Genomic DNA, 20,338 nt, shown 5'->3' with positions numbered 1-20,338 from the left:
ACATAGAAAAAAAAAGAAACATTTCAACAGGATACCATTTTTCCATAGCAGGTTTCAAGTCCATATTTATTTATTTCTCTCAACAGAACCCAAGTGACAATCAGAATACAGTACTTTATTCCTCAAACATGTTTTTTCCTTTTTTTATTACGCAAAACAAGAGAACACTCAGTGCAATAAGACAGAGGACTGACAGTGCGGTGCTCTCTCTACCTTTTCACAGTGCACGTTTATACACACAAAAAGATTGTACATCATCATTGTTACATTTCCAACCTTCACCCACCAACGTCATGATAGGGCAAAGTGAATGTCTTAAAACAATCATTTTTTTTTTTTTTTACTAGCAACTTGCATACAGTGTAGCTTGGCACACACTCAGAAACACACGCGCGCACGCAGACACCCACGCACACATACACAGCTCTCTCTCCTCACACACAAACTGGTACCAAGGAAGGTTTCTGAACCACTGATTCTCATAAAGAGGGGGGTACTGCACTTGCACTCTTGGGGCTGTTGTTAAACCCACACTATTTCAGCAATGTTGACATTGCGTTTCAATGTGCAAAAGAGAACCAATCAAATTCATGCAAATAAGAGGTTGAGGTAGAGGGAGAGAGCGGGGGGAGATGAATGTGTTTGTAACCAGCCTCATTTAATGTGAAGGAAGATGAGAGTTAGTGCAGTTTACTTTTTTCAAAAGCCTAACAGATTTGCAGGCCCTTGTGAAACCTCCATCATTTTGACTGGTCAGAGCTGTTGTCATGTGATAGGTCCTTAAATAATTTGATCTCTAAAATGGTTGCCAGCCATTGAATTGGATTGGAAACATCGTCAGAGACACCCAAATATAGATGACTGCATGTCACGCACAGCCATTCTCCTGAGGCTTTACCTTTCAGCCAATAAATTAAAACTTACATGGCACAACTCACTATTCCCAACAATTTCAAAAAATATATATAAGCATAATCTTGAAAGTTATTTCTTAAGCAAGTGCATATGGCTATTATAATCTGCAGTGAAATTAAGAAATCTTCTAAAAGCTCAGGTGTTGATTGTACGGGCTGGTTGTTGGCATCAAGTATTTACACTGTCACGGTGCTTGCAGTGTGCATGGCAATATAAAGGTACTGGTACTCACCAGCTATTGCCACTAATCCCATTTTTAAATTACCAAGCATCGAAAGTGCAACCACACCCATATCTCATTTTTACAGGCTTTGGCTGGTCTTGGAAATGATCCTGTTTATAATGTATGTTCTAATTTACTACCTCCTCAACCCACCCTCGTAGTGTATTTTAGAATACAGCAAAAAAAAACAAAAAAAAAAAAACATTACACACTATCTCTGTCCTCTACAAATGCCATCCAACAGGTTTTCCTGCAAAACAGCTTTAAAAGGCTTTGACGTAGTGACCACACAGTTTCTTACTGTAAAATACAAACTGAAGCACACATAGTTTTCTGTTTCTGTTCTAGGACCAGTTGTTGTACATTCTAGAACATACTGGACCAGGCCCGGAGAGCCCTGGAATCTAAAGCACGTTGACATTAACTCCTCAACTTACAATACAACAGTGAAAATGTAAAGTATATATAGATAGAATTAAATAGTCCATTCATTTTAGTGCTTTGAAGCACAAAAACAAAAATAAGTCGGGCATAAGAAAATTATGCAACTACAGTACAAGTATTGATAGATGTTTTCAAATGTAAAATAACCTGAACAAAAATAACATAAAAACAAATATTAGATTGCATCTACATCTACTATACATATTTTAAGTTGCCTTTTGTTCCCCGCCATCTCATTTAGAAAATATCTATTCATCATCAAATATCTACTCTACTAATTACATTACAGGAGTCCAGTCACAGAAAATAGAAAAATATCAAATATCACCAGTGATGATTAGAAACATGACAACCTGAACAAGCAGAAATATTGCTGTGGTAACCACCATCGTCCTTTGACATCAGTGAGCATCATCCCTTTTGCCCTCTCAGTGGCTGCCCTGAAGCCCATGAACTTGTAGGGAGGAATCAGTAAGGAGCAAGGAGAGGGAGTGGGTAACTGTGGGTTGTGTGTTCTAAATGTTTTGTTAATGTCAGATGGCCGTATCCCAGAATACCGTCGTCTGGGTGGGGTATGGGGGTGGACGGATCTTCTTGGTCCCACTGTTTTTACCCCAGCTTGGGAGGACGGATGGACTTTCCTGTTTGCACTGACTTCGATCCTGGTGCCTGTCCTCATTCCTGTCTGGCAGAGGAGGAGGCCTCTCCAGAGATCTCTGCAAGTGTGGGTGCTGTCTGGAACGGATCTCCATGCATAGGGTGCGTTTCCTCTCGATCTGCTCTAGCATAGTGGTGTCTCCACATATCCATGGCATCTGGGGCATCTGAGGAACAAATTTAATGTACCAAGTGAAATAAATGAACCTTCTCTCTAATTTCTTCAGAATGTTATTTGCAATTGACTAAGTGATCATTTAACACAAGAAATGGATTCAGGGGTGGACGGGTGTAGTTTGTCAGATTTGATTTATTGTAGTCAAACAACCACAAAAATGATAAACTCATCCATCTACTCTTAGCTTTAGGGAATAAAAGAAAAAAAAATTAGAAAAATTATTTCAACAAGAATCATTGTCACTAAATCTCTGCACACCTTAAAATCGAACCTGCCATATTCTTGAACTTCATTGTAGGTTATGACTTAATAAATCACTTTTTTTTAAACTAAAAGAGATTTGTCTAGCAGAAGATGAGGAGTGAATCACAAAGGATATCTGTTAAGACAGCTGTGAAACCTGCTGTCCACTTGAGTGTCTTCACTAATGATTTTCCTTTTTTAAACATATCTTCAATTTTAATGTATGCTAATGATTCTACTGTTTTTTTAACTGAGGACTAAGAACACAAATGTAATTTTTATCATTTTTTATTAGATGAATAATGAAAAATCTCTAATTAGTGTTATTAATTAGTGTTATGTCAAATAATTAACTGGTCAGTCAGTTGAGTAGCCAGTTTACTGGAATGGTTGCTAAGAAAGGGCTTAGATTTAAAATGCTCAAACCAGTCTGACAACCAAGGAGAACAAAATGTCTTAACAGTCCAAATCATTCTACTGCAGACTGAGAAATAAGTTTTCAGGGCAAATAAGAAACTAATACTTTGGGTAAAGACACAAATAAAACAAAACAAAACATAGAAAGACTTGGATGTGCATACCTGACTTTGATGTGTCTCTGCTACTCTCCTTTGTGGAGTTCCCACTGGGGAAGGATTAGCAGGTTTAGACGGTGAGCGGGCATACTTAGATGCTGCTTTCAAATCTACAAAGGAATGAAAAATCATCTTTAGCAGTATGCCATTTGAATAGTTATATGCACTGTCAATGTCTAATGCCATCTTAAAATTGAGGTCCTACCACTCACCATTTCCTGTTCCTATAGTCATTGGTGGGCTACCTGATGATCTTCCATGGTGAGTAGGTGTTGTTGTTGATGAATGCTGTCCTGCTATTGTGCTGCCATTCCTCTCTTGTGCTTTTGACTGGTCTGTGGTGTAATTTGCTCTGTTATCTCGTCGGGGTGTGCCATCTGATCTGTATCCTCGCTCCTTATTATCACACCTATATTCCATTGCAGAAGGGCTCTTGGTGCTCTTGATATCAAAATGATGCTGCTCTGAGCCATTCAAACTTCTGTCTTTGCTGTCCCGCCTCACTTCAAGGCCAGTTCTGCTCAAATCTTTACTGTCCTGCCTGGGTAAAGGAGGAGGAAGAAGATCTCCACTACTGTGGCAGCTTCGATCTCTCCCTTCATACTTGGACTCAGAGTTGGACCCAACCCTGTCCCTGCTGTTGCTGCTTCTGGATGTTTCTTGTCGGGAAAGGATCTCTGGTACCTGGTCTATTCTACCCTCATGTTTATGCTCCATATCATTCCTTTCTCTCTCTTTGCTCTCCTGTTGGGATAACAAATCAGGACGATGGTCTTTGCTATCATGCCTATATTCTGGTGCAGTTCTAACTCTGTCTTTGCTCTCTTGTCGGAGAAGAAGCTCAGGTGGCCGGTCTCTGCTTTCGTGCTTTGAGTCCACTCCATTTCTGGCTCGCTCTTTGCTATCCTGCCGGGGTAAGAGTTCAGGGGGCTGATCCAGTCTCTCTCTGCTTTCATGTCTGTAGTCTGCAGGATTTCTTGTCCTTTCCTTGCTGTCTTGCCTTGGTAACAGCTCAGGTGGCTGATCTAGCAATCTGTCTTTGTCTTTGCTCTCCTGTCTCACCAAAGACTCCATTCCATGTCCCCCATTTCGATCTTTGCTGTCTCTCCTTGGTAACAGGTCACCATTGCTAATCCCTCTGTCCTTGGAGTCTCTTCTCATCAAAGGGATTGTTTCTATGGAGCTGCTGCCCCTATCTTTGGAGTCCCGCCTCACAGGGATGGGCTCTGCATTGTTGCAACCCTGGTCCCTGCTATCCCTGCGAACAAGCTGTGTATCTACATTGCTACAAGTACGGTCTTTACTATTCCGTCTGTGGGGCAGAGGTTCTGCATTACTGCTCCCTCTGTCTTTGTCTTTTTCTCTGTCTTTGTCTCTGTCTCTTCTATGTGAAGACTCTTTGCTGTGACGCTCCTTGGAGTCTCGCTTGGACTCCTTACTGTGACTGTGACGTTCCTTGCCTTCTCGCTTCGACTCACTGTGAGACTTACTTTTGGGCTCAGCTGCCAAAGAAAAGGGGGGAAAATTAAAAACACACAATTAGGTGAATCGATAAATCTTCAGTTTTTTTTTTTTTTTTTTATGTAATTATAAAAATTAACTGGATATTTTTTATAATACACACAAATAACACAAAATAATATAATAATAAGAAAAAAGGAGTGGAGCAAATTTTATCATAATCATAGTTCTACTTTTTACTGCAATGCAAAAAAGGTGACACTAGGTGTCACTCACTACCCACTGAAGAAGCTGTGGTAGGAGTGGTAAACCCCTGGAGTTGAATGAAACAAAATGTTTGACAGGCATATAAAATTATATATAGAGAGTGAGAGATACATTTATTTGACACTTTTTTCAGACTGCTGAATACTGAATATTGCAACCTGTGTGTATTTAGGAAAGCTCAACAAAGATGATGATGATTATTTTATCACTGCTTACATTTTAAAAATATGTGCTTGACTGATTTCCACATAGGTTGTGCCTCTGCATAAGCTTTACCAGTACATTGTAGTCATGCCTGCATGTGTCATACATGCAGTTTTTTGTAGATTTGTGTGTGTGTGTGTGTGTGTGTGTGTGTGTGTGTGTGTGTGTGTGTGTGTGTGTGTGTCTGTGAAAGAGGGAGAAAGCAAAAGAGAGCAAGTGTGGTGATTAACCAGTTGGTAAGTGGGTCAGGGTAGCTGTTGCTGCCCCTGTTGCCTTAGAAAGGGAAAGAACTAAATGATCCTGCATTCCTCCATAACCTTCATGTTCACAACACACATTAGTGCATGTTTGTGCATCTTAGTGCTATGTGGCATTTGCATGGGGACTGAAATAGAGAATAACTGATTTTAAAAACCAAACTGCTTACAATCCATATGGGTGTAGAAAAAAAGTATTATCAAAAGGCTCACTGATGAGAAATCAAACGGTAATCCTGTACCTAAATGCAATATTTGACAGTATAGCAATCACAATAATTCAGCAGCTAATAATAAGTGCAATGCATATTAATCTCTGGAATAAGCAGAAAATGTATACTAATTTGGTACCTTTATACACCAGCTTGAATATATATATATATATATATATATATATATATATCTCACTACAGTCAAAATGGCAAAAAATAAATTCTCTCAGCGTCCACCATCCCCATCTACGCAGCTGCTCCAGCTGCCCGATTGGCTTACGTATGTGTGTGCTGATTGGACAGAAAAGGGAATCTGAAATCCTCTGATCAGGTGTAGGATTGAGATCAGAGGCATAACTATCTCTATCAGGAGCTTCATTGTAGTCTGACGTGCCCTGTGCTGTGATTGGCTGCATTACCCACGGGGAGGGAATCTGCAAATAAGAAACAGGGATTTCTCCTCCTTCCACTGTTGCTATGTTGTAGTTGCTAAGAGCACTGAGTAAGGATGGATGTGTGCATTCTTTGTAGTTTTTTTTTTAATCATTTATGATTCATGCACAAATGCTCAGTTTTGGAGCATTTAAATAAAATAAATAGTTCAGTTGTTAAATTATTTCAGATTGTGAAACTCAGGTATGAAGAGAGATGCAACACTGGAGTTATATGGAAAGTAGAAGGTTAACTGCATGTCATCTCCACTGTAAATGATTAGATACTCTATATTAATTCACTACTGACACTTCTCAAGTAAAATGTGACATGCCTCTACAAAACTATGCTGACTTTCATGACTTTATGAATCACCCTGATGTTTATTTGGTATGATTCATGGCCGAAGACAAATTTTACAGATTGGATTTCATAATTTTCAAGCTAACAATTGCTATTTTAACAGAAAAGTAAAGATTGAAATATGCTTCAAAATGAGAAGGCCAATTTGGGACTGACTGAAAATGCTGCTGGCACCAGACTCACCATGTGACTGGAAATATAAGTATTTTATAGTTTTATATCTTTTATCGTTTGTAAATTCAAATTGTGCAGCTATGAGTTTTTTTCCCTCACACAGCTACACAGATTTTGGCAGCGTCTTCTAGAGTGTGGCATGAATATCTGTATTTAAATGTTGATGTTTACATATTTAAAAGTAATGCTGCCTGATGGCCTAATGCCATAAGTCGGTTTGAGAGACCTGCGGTCCGCTTTAGTCTCTAATCCTCTCAGATTAAATCATACGATCTGTATCAGACTTGGCTTGGCACGTCTAGATTAAACAAAGGCAAGGCTGCAAAATGCACTGCAAACACGATTATATGCACAACCTTCTGATTTTGCAGGATCAAACTCGTTAAACCAAGACGTGGATGAGTTACACTATCAGTGATTAAAAAATTAAAAAGTGTTTTTTTTTTAATATATTTTCTTCCAGGTTTACAGCAGCCAAATCAACACAGTACACATTGCACAGTGACACACTCCTCAGCTTGTTATCCTACTTTCTAATGTTGCTTTCTAACTAAATCGCTTCACTAAATCTGTCACTCGCGTGAAATAAATGTGTGTACAGTAGACAGTGTGCAGAACTGTTCAGTGGGGATGCAGCTGCAATCTATCTACAGTCCCAAATACTTTGCAATCCTTTGTAATTTGTACCCTTTTGTAATTGCATCTCATAAGACTTTAAGACTTACTTTCTCCAGGCTCCTTAGATTTTCTTCCACTTGCATTTTTCTTTAGCATATTCCTGCCTGTTGTGAACAGGTTAGTTAGTTCATCCAGTGGGCTCGTGGGTGTCCGTGAGCGGCCTGTTGACACATTTTGCATAGACCCGTGAAGTCGTCCTACACCGTCTTGAGGTGGTGATCCTTTGCCATGTGGGGTAGCAGAAGCACTTCGGGGCAGACCCCCAGGGAATGGCATTGGAGCATCAAAGGGAGGTGTACGCATGAGGCTGAGAGGGGTGAGACAGCGACCCATGCTGACCGGCGATGGACAAGCAGAGTGGCTACGCTGATAGGAAGATGATGAGGAGGATTTGTAAAGGGTACAGGGTAGAGGAGGCGCAGAGGAGCGTCCAGAAACAGTGAGAGTTGGGGTGGCTGTGAGCTCCCTACGGATGTGTGCAGAGGAGGGTGGCTCGGTGGAAGAGGTGGGGGATTTGCTGTACGACTGGTTCTCCAGCATGGGCAATTTGGCTACATCTAAAGGAGTGAGGGGAGACTCATCTGAGTTAGGTGAGCACTGGGCAGGTGCTGGTGGAAACACTAACAATGGAGGTCGATGGGTGAGTAAATTGGGAAAGGGTGCAGGAATGTCACAGAGTGGAATGTTTCGAGGTGTGGAGCAGCGGCTGAGAGGCTCAGGTTCATAGGGTGCCGGAGTGGGGCACGCAGAACGACATCCCACAGGGTCAGTGCGGTACTCCATGTCATCCAGAGCTGGGTACTTCATCTCCTCGTACACAGACTCTCCTGGCTCCTCATCCTCACTTTTCAAGGGTTCCCGTGTTCCAACATCAATCCCACCCATCTCTATATAGACAGGTTCATCTTCACAGTCATCTGTTGGGCTTTCATCACTCTGTGGAGGTGATGGGTTGCATTCGCTTGGGGAAGTGACATGGTGGAGGGGTTTGGAGGGGCAAACCCCACCGCCTCCATGGCTCTTAATGTAGGATTCATCGAAGGAAACACTCAGTTGTGTGTTGGGGTTCCTCTTGGGTTTGGGTGGTGGCACCCTCCTGCAGTCCTCACTGCATCCTTGAACTGCTCAAGAAGAGAGAGAAAGTAAGTCTAAGATCTAATTTGCTCTAGTATGAGTTATGATCAAATCATATATTCCTTTATGATACAGTACTGAATTGGATGAAATTAAGTTTTTGTAATCTATTAGCCATTAATGATTAAGATAAACACAAAGCTATTTTAGTCCTGTGGGTCAGTTGTAGGTCTATATGTATTGCTGAGTGCAATATCTTGAATCAGATATGGGGGAATGGTTGAGGCATATGCATGTTTCTAGGTCACATATATGGGAGCAAGTGAGTATACTATCTGGGTCACACACACTGTTGAGCTTCTTTTTGATAGTGGTGACGTAGCTTTGCAGTGCGAATCTCTTTAGATGTGGAGCAAAGAGGCATTTGTACAGCTAGTGCTGTGCAATACACTCCAGTACCACTACAGTAGCTTACAAAGAGTAGCCATAGCTCTATGTTACCCAGTTGTTCTCAGTCTATTTCTAGGAATGATACTGAGATGTTTGGATAATACTAATACTAATACTAATACTAATACTAATACTAATAATGACAGTAATAACTTTATTTGTATAGCACTTTTCAAAACACAGAGTTAAAAAGTGCTTCACAGACACATAATCAACATTATGATCAGACATTCAATACAACATACACACTTCCATACACACAAATAGATGTAAACTATGGCCCAAAATAACGGACAAAAGATTACGTGAATTAGAATATAGAATTGTGCACCAACTGGAGATGGGCTATGGAAGACTGAGAGATGAATGTGAAAAGCTAGTTACAATAATTAAAGTGGGAGTGTAATCAAGGTTAAATTGTGTACTAAAGGTTCCAGATGATTTAATGACAGTGAGGGTTTGATTTTTCTGAGGTGAAGGAAAGAAGACTGTATGAGCTTTGAGTTGTGAGATTCAAAATTCAGTTGTTGGTCAAAGATGACACCGATTTACTGGCTGACCTCCTTAGAGAAACTGTTAGGAATGAGCACAAAAACCTCAGCTTTCCAGGAACAGCGATGGGTAGAACTGTCCCTCACTCTGACAGGTAGTAGGAGATAAATGTAGTGAAGTGCTGGACCATGTCTAAAATTTTTAAAACTGCAAATTTTATACCTTTAATAATTCATATACCAGATGGCCCAGACACACTCATACTTCCTGTAACTGTATGGCTCACCACCCATATTCCATGCATGCAAGCACACAAACACACACTGTACATGCCTACACATTAAGAGAAAGGAATTAGGACAGAGATGTATACATTTTACAGCTCAACCTGAAGTACAGCTTTACAAGTGTCTGTTTTGTTTTCCAATTTTTAATATCTGAATGAATAACTTTTCTTTCTTTTTGCAGATAATTAAATACAGTATATTGCGTATTGGTGTAGATGTCTTTTGTTAAGAATATTATTAGAGAAAAAGAAATGAATTCAGTGTCAGGTGTATGATTCAGTATATGAATCAAAAGTAAAGATTAAAAATTAAATCAAAATATTCAATTTTGTTCTGTAATTTTGCATGCTATACATTTAGTCACGTTGATATGAATTGTGCTAATTTGCATGGAATATACTGAGGCCTTTTGGCTTGATGCTTTCTCCTAATTAACACTTACTAATAATGTGCTAATGCAAGATTTGGTTCAGCCCAAATATGTTTTGGCATGTCACGCTCACATTCCTGCGTATGCTCTTCTCCTGTCTTTGTGTGGGTATGTGCATGCATGTGTATATATGTGCATACAATAATGGGCACACAGTGGTGTTCCTCTGCCTCTTTTCCACAGCTGCAAATTACATTACTACACTTGCAGGTTTCCATGGTTAATGCTGAGATCTGTTTCAGCATGGATGATGAATCCACCCCTTCAAAACATCGCTGTCCTTTCCTCTTCTCCTCTCTCTACTGCTCCCTCTACCCCACCTCCCCCTTGCAGCGGATATGTTTACCCGCAGCACCCTCCCCCCTCCCACTCCTCCTGGGGAAAACGAATCTAGGTCAGTCGCTCCTCCTGAATGAATTCTACTCTGGCTAGCTCCTCCCCTCCCCACTAAAGCGCCAGCTACAGAGCACGCAACCCTCCCCTCAGCCAGGGACACCCCCACACTCTCAATTTGATTGGCTCTGCAGCCTCAGTTTTCAGCGTCTTTGGAACCTCATTGGCCCAAGCTGCACAGTGATGCTGTGATTGGCTGGGCTGCAGGGGGTCTTGTTTCTGTGAGATGGTTGCCGTGGTGCCCAGGAAGATCTGTGCGCACATAGTGATCCCCACCAATCTGAGCCAGGCAGGGTGACTCCCTAAACATCATGTTGGAAGCAAATCATTCAAACTGAACTGGAGTCAATCCTTCTTGCAAACTCTAAATCTTTTTGTTACTAATACCACCTGAAAAGGCTATTGTATGCTATCAATTTAAGTTTGCAAAATACAAGTACTGTGAGTTTTTCCTGAAACAGTACTGTGTTGTTTATATTTGCCGTGAGAAAAGGTGTTTCTGTCACGGCTGAGAAAAACATTCTTTAAGCTTAATAAAGTTCAGACAAATTAATCTAACTGGTCTTACATTGACTCAATGGAGCAAAGCAAGGTTAGAACTGTCAAGGCACTTGACACTTGAGAACAGTGACAGTGACTAGTGGCTATGTGAGCAACAACCTTCTATGAACAGCACTGTTATTAATCTGTTGAGCTGAAACCTACAGTACTGAGCAAAACATTTAATTAGTATGTACAGTAACACCTGATAACTACATGCATACACATAAATAAACTCAACGTGCTCCAAAGATCTTTTACACTTTAAGGTTCTTGAAATACTGTGAAAAATGCATCAAGGCCTTAAAATGCAACATGATATCATAGGGTATTTTTCTCAAAGCCTAAAGATAAAAAAAAAGACACACACATATATATATATATATATATATATATATATATATATATATATATATATATATATATATATATATATATATATATATATATATATATATATATACATACACAAACATAAAAGTACCAGTCATTCATATGCATTAAAATGCGATTATTTTCATTTCTAGCCCTGCAGGTTTGAACTCTAAATCACATGCTACCTGATTTATCTGTGGAGCAAAGCAGAAATATGCAAACAACCACTTGCTAATCTGATAATAAGAGAAAAACAGAATATGAGAATGGAAACCATCACTCAAACAGAGGTACAGCTTATCCTTACCTTCTTTATCTCTCTTTGGTATTATATTGGTATTGTCAGTTGCTCTGACCTGTCCATTTATTGTTAGGCTGTTGAAGCATGCTAGAGTGGGTCAGCCCTCACAAAATGACAAACCATGATTGCCAGAATACAGTGTAGCACAGATCTATCAGGCTCTTTAGTTATTCATTTATTATTATACATGTGCTCCAGGCTATCATGTTTGTAGCATATCCAAAATCTGTTTTAATTATGGTTCCATCCTCAATTGTATTTACACCTTTCATTTTATATCAGTTTACACCTATGGAAAAGTATACACTGAATGGTTAAATGTCATGTCATTGTGGGCGAAGCAATGTTGAAGAGGGCCCTGCAGATCAGCTATATATAGCACATCAGATTGGTGTGAAGTGCCACCACCACTCACCGTCACATCTTTCCCCGCGGCAGGTGGACATGGGACTATGGTCCACCGCCTCAGACGACATGCTCAGCTTGGTGGCTGGGTCTCTCCGGGGCTTAGGCGGGGGCTGCTTCCTAGAGGTTGGACTTCCCACTTCCTCTTCTCCTCCACCCCCAGTGTTTCCACCACCGACAGAGTGAAGGGACTGTGAGCGTACAGAGAAGCCCTGCCCACAGGCGATGGGGTGCAGGTGGGGCATGGGCATGCGTTCCTGGGGGTCTGGCATGGTATTTGAGCCCATACGCAAGTGCTTGCCCTCAGTTGCTATGTCTTCACCCGTTCTAAAACAGCCAAAGAGGAAGAGAAAGAGAAGGGTCAAGGGACCAGTAATATCTATGTAAATGTGGGATGCAAAGAGTAAAAAAGATAAAGAAACAGAAATACAGACCATTAAAACAGCACATTCCCTATCCTGGCACAGAGTCATCAAACCCCGTTCGAGTGATCGCATGTGAGTGTATGTGTGTTTAATTGTGTGCAGGTGGCCAAAATGGCAAGAGCACTACGTTAACAATAACAGATGTGTTAGTGCCATTGACAGCATGGCCTTTTTCAGGGCAAACTATTGATTTGAGTTTAACCCTGGATATGACTGATAACCCTCACACAAGCACACACAATCAATCCCTTTAAAACAGGTGATTGGCTTGAATGGAGCGTTAATGATGCCTGAGTGTTGTGTGATAATGGCATAAAGGGAAGTGTGTGCTTGAGTGTAAATGGGTGAGAAAATGAGTTCAAGATCTTATTGTGTTTTAGCATCGCATTAGAGAAAAAGAGAATTAAGCTTAATTTCAGAGATTTAACTGTTTTTTTAAAAAATGGCATGGGACCAAATTAATTTGCATGTGTGCCTTCATGTTGTGAACCATGCATGTTGATGTGTATATATGTATGAGTGACCCCTGAGTCTGTGACTTTGCTGACTATGACTCCCTCTCCAGCCAGCTGCTGAACAGAAGGTGCTCAATGGATGGGGTTCATTGGTCAGGGGCTTAACTTTGCCTAGCAACAGGGTACCCATAGAAACCAGACACAAAACCAGCTGCCACTGCACAACAATAATAAAGCACACGTGCACGCCATGAGCATGTGCATATGGCAACCACAACAGGGTTTGTTTTGAGATGACACTGTTGATAAAACCCACCCCCACCCCCCAAAAAAGTACCTGCAGCAACCTGTATAGGCACAGTGGCAATGTTTAACAATAAGGCAGAGTGGCCAACCCCAGAAGTTAAAAATGAAATAACAAATCATATGTTTATGTTATTTTCTATATAATAATAATAATGTCTGGAGAAAAGAAAATAGAAAATCTTCATCAATAAGATTCAGCCACAGGCGTCAGCAGTAAAGTATTCACAATCTCTTTTATGTTTTGGGTGTGCATCTGCTGTGACATACACTCTTATATACATGGGTTGGTAGTGTGGGGGTGGCTGGGTGTGACTGGAGTACCGGTGACTGGGTTATTTATAGGAAATTTGCCCAGTGATTGGCTAGAGGACAGAACACAGGTGCAGCAGGAGCAGGTGGGGTTGATTTTTTTTGAGCAGCTCTGGTTTTCTCACTGTGACACCATGGGACAGCAAAACACATCAGAAAAAAACCCCCCAAAAACACTAAATGACATACTGAGAAATACTGGGAAAAAAAAAAAAAGTCTGGTTGTGCCTGCATGCACGTGTGCACAAAGGGCAAGAAAAGATGGAAACAGTCGTTGGGAATTTGCATGCATATGCAAACATAAGTAAATAAAAGTGTGTGTCTCTGTGTGTGTGAGCTGTGTCTGGGAAGGGGGTCGTTATGAAGACTCTTGCACATTTAAATACATTTGCGAATATCTGTGTGCCTGTGACTCTGGATAACTTTTTTCTTCTGATAAAATACTATAAAAGAAACCCAGAGTGAGATAGTGCCAGGCAGGAAGGCCCGCCTCACTCAAGCCCAACGTGCTGATTTGATTGGCCTGTGGTTGCTCCAGCTGTTACCAGGCAGAACCCATCTCCGGCAACTGAGCTCGCACTTAATCTCCCTTTAACATTTTTTTTTTTTCCCTATTTGTCCCACACTTGCTCTAACAAGCTCTTTTTTCCTTCACACAATCACACTGTCAGTTTGCTCTTTCTAACCCTTTCTCATAAACTAATATATTCCCTTTTCCGGTTCTTCATGCCCATGCACGCACGTAGTACACAGCATGCACACACAAATTCTCACACTCTCACACTCATTCAGTTATTGTAAAAATGGGTCGTCTCATTGACCTACTTATAGGCCTCATAAAAAATCCAGTTATTTTTTTAGACTCTTCCTCCAGTGACTGTGTATTAATGTTTTAGCTTTGGCAACATGTAAAAGAAAGTGAAGAGTGGATAGCACTTTCCTCAGGCATCACAATATCCCATTCACCAAGTTACTGTACAGGACTGCATAACAATGAGAATAATTAGATCTTGCTGGTAAGTTAAAAATAGAGGGAAAGACAGAGTTCTGAATGCTCTCTAAAAATACCACTTTGTTTTTCTAATGCTAGCTCTTTGGAGATACATGGAGCGTTGACAGAAAGATGACAGGGCTCAAAGTGTTCCTGGATAAATGGGTTAAAAAGCCTGGTCACATTTAAATGCTCAGCCCTCAAAACCAACCTTAATTATTTGATGAGCAACTAAAAGTACCATCAGCTACTAAAATACTTTGAGCCAGACAGACTTAGAGCAAGCAAAATATTTTTAGAATCCACGACAACACTGGAGTGCATAAATTATAAGCTATCTATGGTAAACTGATGTTTGTTTTTCATATTACTTATTGTAATGCCCGATGGATATAATGTTTCTGTTGTATGCCATGACTATAAAGTTCTGCTCTCCATTTTTGGGGAATACAGCATTGCAAATGTCCATGTTCTCACCCCACTGACTTCCAAAATCCCTCCAAATATCTTGGTGTCATCCCCTAATGACTCTAACACCCAGTGGTTCTCATTTTACGCCACAACGCAAGCGTGCTTTTTCCACGTGCTAGGCACGTGTTTAAAGCGAGCGCCTCTTACTCTGTTTCAGGATGCCGCACAGTGATGTTCTAGAGACTTATTCATTACAATGTATGTAATAAGGTGCAGTTACACATGTGACAGTTTTCATGAGGCTGGTTAGAAGAAAAAAAAAATATTTCCAAGTTTCCACATGGTTTTAAATAATGATCTTTCAACAAATACTTTCATCATCAGCCTAATTCCCACCCTCACTTCCTAACTTTCTAACATTTTTCTGTCCTGACCCACCCCATTCCTTCATAATTGTAGAAGCTTGCCATCTCAAAAATAGAGCAGTGATGACCTCCATCCAAGGACAAGTCCCAAATAAGTCTAAAAGTGAAAAATTAATTATCCTCCACAGATCATGGGGTGCACTGATCCACACTTGTAAACTCCTAACATAGCAAATTAACAAACCCTCTGGCCACTTGTCCCAATTCCTTACAGCCTCATCCTAAAACGGGGGATACCCGATAGCAGAGTGGTTTGGGCTCATACCACATGGGCCCAAATGCCCCTGAGCAGCAAGTCCCTGGGTTCAGTTCCCAGCTGGCTGGACCATTTGTTGCATGTCATTACCCCACTCTCTTTTCCCATGTTCCCAGCCTCCACTATAAACCACTATCAAACAGTGGCCTTAAATGCTTCCTGAAACCCAGTGACATGCTTGCATTTACAGTAGCAGTAACATCAGTGTTGAATTTAATTTACTAAACAATGGTACGTTTTCAACTTTCCCTTATAAATGTAGATTATTGTTGTTTTCCTACTTGCAGTGCAAGCACTTACCTCCTTATGGCTTCCTCTTGTTTTCTCTTCTTGTCGTTTTTCTCCTGCAGGAATATCTTGTTTCTCTCATTCCTTGCGTGGTCCAAGTTCTGAGCTACCAGGCCGTTGTAGGCTCTCAGGCCACTCTCCTCAACATATTGGAAAAAACTGAGAGTTTCCTCCTCTTTGGAGCTCATCATTCTTCAAGTGTTTCCACTGCATTCTGATGAGGAGATAAGACATATCAGTCATAATTATTTTTCTAGAAGAAGCACAAAACACAAGAATGGGCCTGCCAGTAATTATTCTTTCAGCCCTGAGAAATAGATGGATGGAGCAAGATTGCATTAGCCACACATCAATGTAACACATTGAGTTTATGTGATATTGCCGTTGTTTTGAATGTGTCTGACTGTTGCTGTGGAGTTCATGGCCTATAAAAGGTTCGTGTTGGTGGTGTTACTTGCATCATGTCTCTGTCCAGAAAAGTAAGTATTTTCCCTGGAGGCTTACAGCATCTTTTTCCACTGTTCACTGTGCACAGGTACATACGAGTACACACACACACACACACACACACACACACGCGCGCGCGCACATGGAAAGAGCCAAGATTCACTATCTAGCGACAATTACTCATAACCTTCTGTTTCAGTGTGGAACAGTAGCGGCTGCTCATTTTCACAGTTGTGTTTACACATTTTCTGGCTGAAATTACTGGCTTTAACCAAGCGAGTGTGTGAATGAGACTGAAAAAGGGCTTTCATCTTCTGGAAGTTGTAATATGGGCTGGACTCAGAAAATATAAAACTCCTGGAAGCAATCAGATCAACACAAATGAAAACTACAATGCACGGTTTTGCGTGTACAAATATCATCAATCTTGTCTCTCTCTCTTCCAGAATGGCTCTCTACTTGAGTTCTGCTTTTTGAGTGGGTGAAAACACTAATGCGCTTAATGAAAAAAAAGGGAGAAGAAGCCTCCTCAGTGAAATCTCGACACTGGTGCAGTCATTCAGTGATTCAAGTCTGGTAGGTAATCAGTTTATAAAAGCATTGTTCGCAGCCACTTAAAGTCTAAGAACAGAAAGAAGCAGTTCATGATGTGATTCAGTGTGCATGCATGTTCTGGATCCACTTGGCTGAAAACAAGTGCGACCGCATGTAACATAGTATGTACAACATGCAACAGCCGAATGTGAATTTCAAGAGGGCAGTGGTGGGAGAGGAGAAGACAGAGCATGTTTTTATGTAGGTCAGTTTTTTCAGATCAGCCTAAGACTCATGCTTGTTTACGTGTGAGAGAAGCACTGAGTGTGAGCTTGCGTGGGGAGGGGGAGGGGGCTCATGATAACTCGATATATGTCTGCATGTGCATTTGTGTGAGTGTGTGTGCGTGTGTGTGCTTGTGTGGTTGTGGATGTGGGTGTGCGTAGAGAGGCAAGGCCAGCAAGGGGGGTCTTGGAGGGCAGCCAGATGGAGGTTGCATGGCCAACTGAGAGGTCGGCCATTGTCTGGCCATCCCTCAGCATCCCTCAACCTCGTGCTGGTCTATGACAATAAATAAGTCCAACATGCAGGCTAGTTCAGTGGGTTTATCTGTCAGTTCCACTCCCCATGATGCATTCTTGACACTGTTTAGCATAGGTTTTTACATGCAAGAGGAGAGATCTGATAAGTGCCAAAAGACAGAATCAGGATCTCAAGAGCAAAGTTCAAACTAGGGCAAAGAAGCCCAGGGTCAAATGGTATAGAAATGTTTTCTCCTGATTATCAGGTCTTATCGCCAGTGCACAGGCACAGCATAACACATACAGCTGCAGAAATAAATAAATAAATCACAGTTTCTGAGGGAAAATGAGGTGCACCAGTTAGAGGTGCAGCAATGGGAAGGCACAGTTCAAACAGTGTTAGAGCTGAATTAAGCCTGCCTGCCTAATCCCTGTAAGCCTGCAGCAGCACTCTGCACTGGAATCAGCTTGTTTATCACAGTGTTTTTACCAACCAAACCTTTCTCATTGGATTGTTCTCCCTCAACTCATTGATACAAAATGCTATTTTTAATTCCTCATCTCTATAAAACCTGTCAGTTCCGTGATTTTTTTTTTAAGCAAAGCTTATTTCTCCCTTCCCTTCTTGCTCAGTGCCTTGACATGATGCATTCTCTCTTCGTTTTCTGTCTCATCTCTTCCACCTCCCTTTGCCCTAGTTGACATAGGCTGCAACAGTTGGAACACAGAGGTACACTTTGCTTTAAATCATGGTGGCACACCATTTCTGTTTCCAAGCAACCATGTCACAGGAGAAGCACAGCATGGATATTTTAGAGACACACTGTCAAAGAAGATGGCAAGGCCAAGAATCTGGTGATAACATGCATGGGTACTTGTGCATGTACACACACACACACACACACGCACAAACACATGCACATACACATAGACACACACATCAGTGCATTCTAGGACCAAGTTAAAGCTAATGTTTAGTTGGTGCAACACTTGGCATCTCTTTACACATGGATTTTAATAGGGACTTGACAAGAGTGCATAGTATGGTGTGTATAGCATTAGACAAATAGTAGGCATTTCTTGTCAGTGGTTTGTGGGTTTGTGGGTCACTGCTGTGGATAAAAAGAAAAAGCTGTTATGAATATACTTACAATAGGGTTGTCTCCTTACTGGTTTGTGGACCAATGTGAGGTCTGTATTCCCCTGACGAGTCCACTGTACACTAATGAACTCTGATCTATGCTGGAGCACCAGTGCACTATTCCACTTAAATCCACATAAACTTCCATCCATTGTATGGTCCAACTGATTTGCCTGCTAGAAAGAGCACTTGCGACCCAGGATAAGGATGGTATCAGAAGGGAGCTGGGCCATTGGATAACCGGCCCAGTGCTCCCTTCCCTGGGGAAAAAAAGGGAGATGCGACAGCTCCAATCCAGATGTTTCCACAGTTCGAACCAGATGCCAGCTTCACTTCTTCACACATCTGCACATGCTAAAGCTGGAAGGAAGACGCAGCATAACAGCTGACCGCACCCGCATGCCTCACACAAATGCACACTAACACACTCACATGCTCTGACATGAAACTCCCCTTACAGTTGCAGACCAGGGCACTCAAAGTCTTTCTAATGCTTGTTTTCCAGAATGGCTCTCTGCTTTAACATGGCAAAGGGCTGCCCTAGTGAAAGGAATCCTTATCCATAGTGACCTCAAGGTTGAGACCGAGGTAGAGCAAAGTGATGTGCATTTCCAGGTAAGGCATTCCCTGCCTGTTCGCTCCGTCCCGCTCAGTCAGATAGGTCTGCACACTCACTCTGTGCTTAAGCAGATGACACTGGGCTTCCCAACTATAGATCACAACAAGAAGAACACGCCCACTGCCTACTGTAGCCACCTTCCACTAGAGCGTCATCCTCTCTCCCTCTCTCTCCTTCCTATTCCTACCCTGATTTTTTTTTCTTTTTTTTTTTTAATCTTGCATGCTTTTCAACTCATCTTCACAAGCACTCATACCCCAGTCTCTTTTTTGCAGTTAGTCATTTTACGCTCTTGTCTCGTGTGTCTTGCCTGCCTTCCCTTTGCGACTGAACTGTAACTGAAGCCTCAATGTGTTTTTCTTCTTTCAGCACCAGGGAGAGCTCTCTCTGTCAGAGGGTGAAGGCGGGGGGTGGGGGGTGGGGGTGGGGGTTCAGTGGGTGGGCATAGTCAAAGGGGACCAAGTGCAAAGATGGGAGGGGGGGACTGAGTGGGAGGAGTCACCAGGTTGCCAGGGTGTGACCTCATTAGACACAACCTCCTCTTCCCCTGGCAACCGCTGCGTTTCCCCTCCCTGCTGCCCCCCTCTCTCTTACAGCTCGTAAACAACACCAGGACACAAAAAAACACTTGCGGTGAATTCACTGTGTTGCTTTCAAGTGCATTCATTACATGTACAGTAGGCAAAACAAAGAGGAACAAATGCATGGAGGTAAGAAACACAAAAGGAGAAAACAATACTTTCCCATTCACACACACATTGACCTGCTGATGCAAATTTAAAATATGTTTTGCATAGAAAAACAAAACAAGCAATCCAGTGTAGAGATGTGTTCCCTGCGGCCACAAAAGATGAGCAGGATGAAAGCAAGGACAGAGTTGAGCCTGAGTTGCGTGTTTGTCAGGGGGCTGCTGTGGCTGTTGTGTATCGCCGCTTGACTGTCTGGGGGATAAGTATTGGTTACAGTAGAGCTGTTGGTTGTTTACGTTGGGAGTATGGTATATGGTGGTGGGTAGGTTGATTTGGGGGGCAGGGGAGGGGCTAAGAGAAATGGAGGGAAGGGTTGACAAAAACAACAGATCTCTGGTTGCTAATCCTTTTGTGTCAATGGTGTTAATCCATCCAAGCAACCCCCCCTCACCCACTGGGAAAAAGAGGGGTTGGTGTAGTGGGAGGTTGGG

The 20,338-nt window shown here is 41.7% G+C and overlaps 1 protein-coding gene across 1 annotated transcript; it reads right to left on the bottom strand.

The window, feature by feature from the left end:
• Positions 1-66: 66 nt before the first annotated feature.
• On the bottom strand, positions 67-19,301 carry nyap2b (neuronal tyrosine-phosphorylated phosphoinositide-3-kinase adaptor 2b). The gene is made up of 7 exons (XM_030752820.1): positions 18,550-19,301; positions 15,909-16,110; positions 12,041-12,357; positions 7,331-8,404; positions 3,448-4,737; positions 3,242-3,345; positions 67-2,406 (listed from the first exon to the last, which is right to left on the bottom strand). The coding sequence occupies exons 2-7, from the start codon at positions 16,085-16,087 to the stop codon at positions 2,116-2,118; spliced, it is 3,255 nt and encodes a 1,084-aa protein (XP_030608680.1). The 5' UTR covers positions 16,088-16,110; positions 18,550-19,301; the 3' UTR covers positions 67-2,115.
• Between the last annotated feature and the right edge of the window lie 1,037 nt (positions 19,302-20,338).

The sequence above is a fragment of the Archocentrus centrarchus genome, chromosome 17 (genome assembly GCF_007364275.1).
Source record: "Archocentrus centrarchus isolate MPI-CPG fArcCen1 chromosome 17, fArcCen1, whole genome shotgun sequence".
Lineage (NCBI taxonomy): Eukaryota > Metazoa > Chordata > Actinopteri > Cichliformes > Cichlidae > Archocentrus > Archocentrus centrarchus.
This window is presented reverse-complemented; position numbering and strand designations above follow the sequence as displayed.